Below are 6,085 nucleotides of genomic sequence, written 5' to 3'. Positions count from 1 at the left end.
CACTGTCTTTAGAGCTCACAATGTCCTCCTGAAAGACAGAACTGCCCCAACAACAAGAGTCAGACACCAAGAGACAGATGGAGTGTGACAGGGAGACAGTTGGGAGGGGAGTGCGAGAGTGAAACAGATGGAAGTGTGAGAGTGAGACAGAGGGAAGTGTGAGACAGATAGTGTGTGAGAGAGAGACAGACAGACGGAAGTATGAGTGTGAGAGTGAGGTGGAGGGGAGTGTGAGAGAGAGACAGATGGAAGTGTGAGAGAGACAGATGGAAGTATAAGTGTGAGAGTGAGACAGATGGAAGTATAAGTGTGAGTGTGAGACAGAGTGGAGTGTGAGACAGATGGAAGTGTGAGTGTGAGAGTGGGGCAGAGGGGAGTGTGAGAGTGAGACAGAAGGGAGTGTAAGACAGATGGAGTATGAGAGCGAGAGAGAGAGAGATGGAAGTATGAGTGTGAGAGTGAGACAGAGGGGAGTGTGAGAGAGAGACAGATGGCATGTGAAAGAGAGACAGATTGAGTGTGAGAGAGAGAGACCGATTGAGTGTGAGAGTGAGACAGATGGAAGTATAAGTGTGAGAGTGAGACAGATGGAGGGTGAGGTGAGAGTGACACATGAGACAGACAGAGTGATGATAAGTCTGGAGTTGTTATCTCCTGTGTGTGTCTGTTTACCTGTTCACACGACGTGGTCTATCGAGGTAACTGAGTTCTGTCCTCTGGTGTTTTACCTGAATAAATTTAACAGCACACACACACACACACACACACACACACACACACACACACACACACACAATTTAATGCTGACACTTTACAGTATTACACCAACACACACCTACATTAATGTCTGTAGTGTCATATTAATGTGTGTAGTGTCATATTAATGTCTGTAGACCTACATTAATGTCTGTAGACCTACATTAATGTCTGTAGTGTCATATTAATGTCTGTAGACCTACATTAATGTCTGTAGTGTCATATTAATGTCTGTAGACCTACATTAATGTCTGTAGTGTCATATTAATGTCTGTAGACCTACATTAATGTCTGTAGTGTCATATTAATGTCTGTAGACCTACATTAATGTGTGTAGTGTCATATTAATGTCTGTAGACCTACATTAATGTCTGTAGTGTCATATTAATGTCTGTAGACCTACATTAATGTCTGTAGTGTCATATTAATGTCTGTAGACCTACATTAATGTCTGTAGTGTCATATTAATGTCTGTAGACCTACATTAATGTCTGTAGACCTACATTAATGTCTGTAGACACACATTAATGTCTGTAGACCTACATTAATGTCTGTAGTGTCATATTAATGTCTGTAGACCTACATTAATGTCTGTAGACACACATTAATGTCTGTAGACCTACATTAATGTCTGTAGACACACATTAATGTCTGTAGACCTACATTAATGTCTGTAGACCTACATTAATGTCTGTAAACCTACATTAATGTCTGTAGACACACATTAATGTCTGTAGACCTACATTAATGTCTGTAGACCTACATTAATGTCTGTAGACCTACATTAATGTCTGTAAACCTACATTAATGTCTGTAAACCTACATTAATGTCTGTAGACCTACATTAATGTCTGTAAACCTACATTAATGTCTGTAGACCTACATTAATGTCTGTAGACCTACATTAATGTCTGTAGACCTACATTAATGTCTGTAGACCTACATTAATGTCTGTAGACCTACATTAATGTCTGTAGACCTCTAGTTACAGCAATATCTATACTGACAAATTACATTTCCATAATTTGGCAGACGGCTTTAATCAGAGACTTAAATTTATCTCATTATTATAGCTGAGACATTGAGGGTTAAGGGCCTCATTTAAGGGCCCAAACAGTGGCAGTTTAGTGGTGCTGGAATTTAAACTCATCACTGTCTGTCCTGTGATCTTGCCCTCTGAACTACTCCTGCCCTTCTCATACTAATGTCTATAGTGTCATGTTTCCACAGTTAGGAGCTAATATCTGTTCATGTTCCTGCAATTTCTATGTTGAACTCAATATTTAGCTTAATTTTAATGGAAGAATTAAAAGTTAAAAATAAAAGTTTCATTTACATTTTAGGTGTTAATTCAGCCATGTGAAGGTTAGTTGTTCATTTAGACCAGAAACAATTCTGAACTCTTTGTATTTGGCATTATAAACATTATCTATATAATACAGTTATTAATTCATTTGTACTGGTGAGTAATTGTCACTGCTATTGTAAATGTAAAGAAATAGAACAAAATAAAGGAAATGTTTTCTCTCACCTCTCCAGATAAGACACTGCCGTTGGATATGATGTCTGGCTGCTGGTCAGTAAGAAGGACAGCAGCAGCTCCACGTGCAGCGCTGCTGTGCTCTGTGTCCGTGGTGCTGCGTGACGGGCTGCAACATGGCTGCAGGAACATCAGGTCGGTGGTGTTGGCAGACTCACGTGTGAGGCACACCTGGTAGCAGTGGTGATGGTGTTGATGAAGGTGTGTCCCGAACCCACCACTGCCCCCGGTCCCGGATTCTTCCACAGGCACCTGCGCTGCCGTCTTGCTCTGAACCAGCACAATATCTGACTTGGTGAGCTTCTTCTGCCGTCCCCGTGACCGCTGGCCACAACACAATGCACAGCAGGAGCAGCAGTCTCCTTTCACACATATGAGTGCACTGAATTTTTTATCTTTCCGGCGGCACCGCACAGCCAGAGCGATCATGGCGAGTAGAAAAACAGATGATACAGAGCCAAGAGCCACAAGGAGGACTAGCGTCATCTCCGGTGCTCCCTCATCAGACCTTGCCGAGCCTCGAGCCCCACCCCGTGCTCCTCTACCCTCCTTCTCCCGCCCTTCCTCATCCAGGGTCACTACAGCACCATCCACGAGCACCACACTGATGCGGGCAGAGCAGGAGAGTGGTGGTTGGCCGTGGTCCCTCACCTCGATCAGTAGTTCATAGGCACGTGGGTGTAACTGAGACTGGATCGATGAGTCCCATTTCATGCCACTCACTCGCCGTGCAGTGCGTAATTCACCACTTCTCCAGTCCATGCGGAACAAGCCGAGGTCATTTCCATGTGCAATGCTGTATGAGAGACGTGCGTTTTCACCATCGTCCGCATCTGTGGAAATCACACGTGTCACCAGGTAGCCCGGTTCCGCCGAACGGGGCAAGGGGGCACGTGCGGCTGTGCCATTTTTGCCCAGTGGAGCAATCACAGATGGTGCGTTGTCATTCTGGTCCACTATAATCACCCTCACGGTGGCGTTGCTCATAAGTTCGGGGGTTCCGCAGTCTGCTGCACGAGCTGTAAAGCTAAACTCCTTGATTTGCTCGTGATCAAAGCTGCGCAGTGCATAAACGTATCCATTCTCTGCATTGATGGACACGTATGTGAGCACAGACATTCCCTGTATCTCACGCTCCTCTATAGAATAAGTTACACGTGCGTTCTCACCAGCGTCCTCATCTATAGCGGTCACAGCATAGATATATGCCCCAGGCACGTTGTTCTCAGTCACGTGCACCTCATATATGGCCTGTGCGAAGTGTGGTGCGTTGTCATTCTCATCTGCCACACGCACACGGATGGACTTGCTGGTGGTCAGTGGTGGAGTGCCGTTATCTCGTGCTACAACTGTAAGGGTGTATGACTCTACATGTTCACGGTCCAGTGCTCCATCTGTCACCATGGTGTAGTAGTTCTTCAGTGAGGAGGGCTTGAGCTTGAAGGGAGGCGCATCTTCACTCGCTGATCCACCAAGAAGTTCACAGGTAACACGGCCATTTTCTCCCGAGTCTCTGTCAGAGACGCTGAGCATTGCAACAACAGTGCCAGGAGTCGCATGTTCACTCACAGACTCCGTCACAGTGCTGAATCCGATCTCAGGTGCATTATCGTTTACATCCACCAGCTTGAGCAGGACCTTACAATGTGCCGGGACAGCATTTGGCCCCATGTCTCGGGCCTGGACGTGAATTTGATGGGTGCTGCTCTCCTCATAATCCACCTCCCCTATGATTTCCACACGGCCTGTGCGTGCATCAACAGCAAACAGTTCACGTATGCGTGGAGGGTTATGACTGCTCAGTGTGTACACCACCTCCCCGTTACTTCCCTCGTCTGCATCGGTGGCATTCAGCTGGATGATGAGTGTGCCTACAGGGGAGTTTTCATGCAACGTGACCGAGTACACAGACTGGTCAAAGATGGGAGGATTGTCATTTGAATCCAGCACAGTAACCACCAGAAGTGCGGTTCCAGTTCTCTGAGGCTGCCCTCCATCTACAGCTGTAAGCACGTATCGGTGAACTGCCTGCTTCTCTCGATCTAATGGTTTTTCCAGCACCAGCTCAGCGTACCGGCTCCCATCACCCTGCGTCTGGATGTCCAGGCGGAAGTGCTCGTTGCTTGTGATGGCATATGCACTCAGTGAGTTTGTGCCCACATCTGGGTCGAAGGCACCATCTACTGGGAAGCGTGTTCCAGGCGTTGCGCTCTCACTGATCTCTACAGCAATGTCAGCATGTGGAAAACGTGGTGCATTGTCATTTACATCCAGCACCTCTGTCTCTACACGAAACAACTCAAGCGGCTCCTCAAGAAACATCTCCAGGTGTAAGAGGCATGGAGTATTCTTACCACACAACGCCTCTCTGTCCACACGCTCACGCACCACCAATGCTCCACTCTCTAGGTCCACTTCGAGCAGTGCCGGAGCTGGAGATGTGCGTGGCAAGCTTGGGACCGGCACTGTCTGAAAACGGCGTGCAGACAGCTTAGTGACGTCTAACCCCAGGTCCTCGGCCACGTTACCCACCACGGTGCCACGCTCCTGCTCCTCCAGTACCGTGTAGCGCAACTGCGCATGTGCTCCAGCCAAAAGTGTCATTAAACAAATAATCACCATCGTTCCCAAAAATCTAAAAAGTTATTTTAAAAAAAAAACAATAACACCGTGCTGTTTAAGTTATTTATTAATTCCTCTTCTTTTCTTCTGTTCTTTTAATAACGTGCAGAAAGATGCTCCAGCGTGCGCACGGAGTCTCCACACGTTCCACAGCGCGTCCCGGTCCCCGCGCGCGCAGGACACATATCCGTTATACAGGTGCTGTCTGCGTTGTGCTGCTTCACTACAGGTACAAAACACAAACAAGACAAAAACAACACAAACTCCTGGTCGGTGTCCGTGTAAACTCCACATAGAGGAAATATCCGGCACGCAGGGTTCTGATTTTCTTCTCTCAAAATTCTTTATTCTTTTATTTCTTTAATGGCAAAATAAATCCAAATCTTTCTTTTTATTCCATCCGCTCTTTATTACTTCTCAATAATAGCCCCAGGTATTTCTTTCCTGTGTCCGTTTCTCCTTCTCTCCTACTGTGTAATAGTGGAGTAAATCTCTCTCTCTCTCTCTCTCTCTCTCTCTCTCTCTCTCTCTCTCTCTCTGTCTGCTGCGCTCTCTGAGCTCTGAGCTCTGCTGTTACTTCTCTTCCCTTTTTGCACACAGAAACCCGCCCACATTACCAATAGGAAAGCTGACAGCGCAGCAGGTCGAGCGCTGATTGGACAGTCTTCATGTCTATCACTAATCCTCCGGAGAGCCACTTCGCATAACTCCGAGTTGCCAGTTTGGGAATGTCGCACTAATAGGGTTCAACATTTATTTATCTATTTTGGGACGAAGGAAAGAGAGACATGCAGTGAGTTTGATGAGATGAATGATATAACACGGTAAAGATAAAGAATGATTTAATCTTATAACACAATGGTGCCAGAATGATGGCATTTGTTCGTTGACCATGTTACAGAAGCTCAGAGACAGAGAAACAGTCACCACACACCTGTAACATAAACCCAGTAAATACTTAAACGCGTTAAATGTTTGTTTTAATATTACACACGAGTCCAATCTCGGGGTGATTATAATTATCTGGCAACCAGCTGCTCCTGCTGATGGAAAACGAATATTCTGTTTCTTACACTAAAAAAAAGCAATGCTTAAAGGATGAAAGTCTCACAGATGGGAACAATATTAAGAGCATTTTTGTAAATAATTGAATATTTGAATCCTACC

General features: G+C 45.8%; 1 protein-coding gene across 1 annotated transcript in view; it reads right to left on the bottom strand.

The window, feature by feature from the left end:
* The window catches only part of pcdh10a (protocadherin 10a), a 10,594-nt gene extending 5,160 nt beyond the window's left edge, over positions 1-5,434 (bottom strand). The window contains exons 1-3 of the mRNA XM_060892581.1: positions 2,288-5,434; positions 673-728; positions 1-41 (exon numbers count right to left, since the gene is read on the bottom strand). The exon at positions 1-41 is cut by the window's left edge and continues 63 nt beyond it. Coding sequence (XP_060748564.1) covers positions 1-41; positions 673-728; positions 2,288-4,918 — 2,728 coding nt within the window. The 5' untranslated portion in view covers positions 4,919-5,434. The remainder of the gene's footprint in view (positions 42-672; positions 729-2,287) is intronic.
* Positions 5,435-6,085: the final 651 nt, after the last annotated feature.

The sequence above is a fragment of the Tachysurus vachellii genome, chromosome 2, assembly GCF_030014155.1.
Source record: "Tachysurus vachellii isolate PV-2020 chromosome 2, HZAU_Pvac_v1, whole genome shotgun sequence".
Taxonomy (NCBI): domain Eukaryota; kingdom Metazoa; phylum Chordata; class Actinopteri; order Siluriformes; family Bagridae; genus Tachysurus; species Tachysurus vachellii.
The sequence above is the reverse complement of the archived record's forward strand: the minus strand, read 5'-3'. Positions and strand labels throughout refer to the sequence as shown.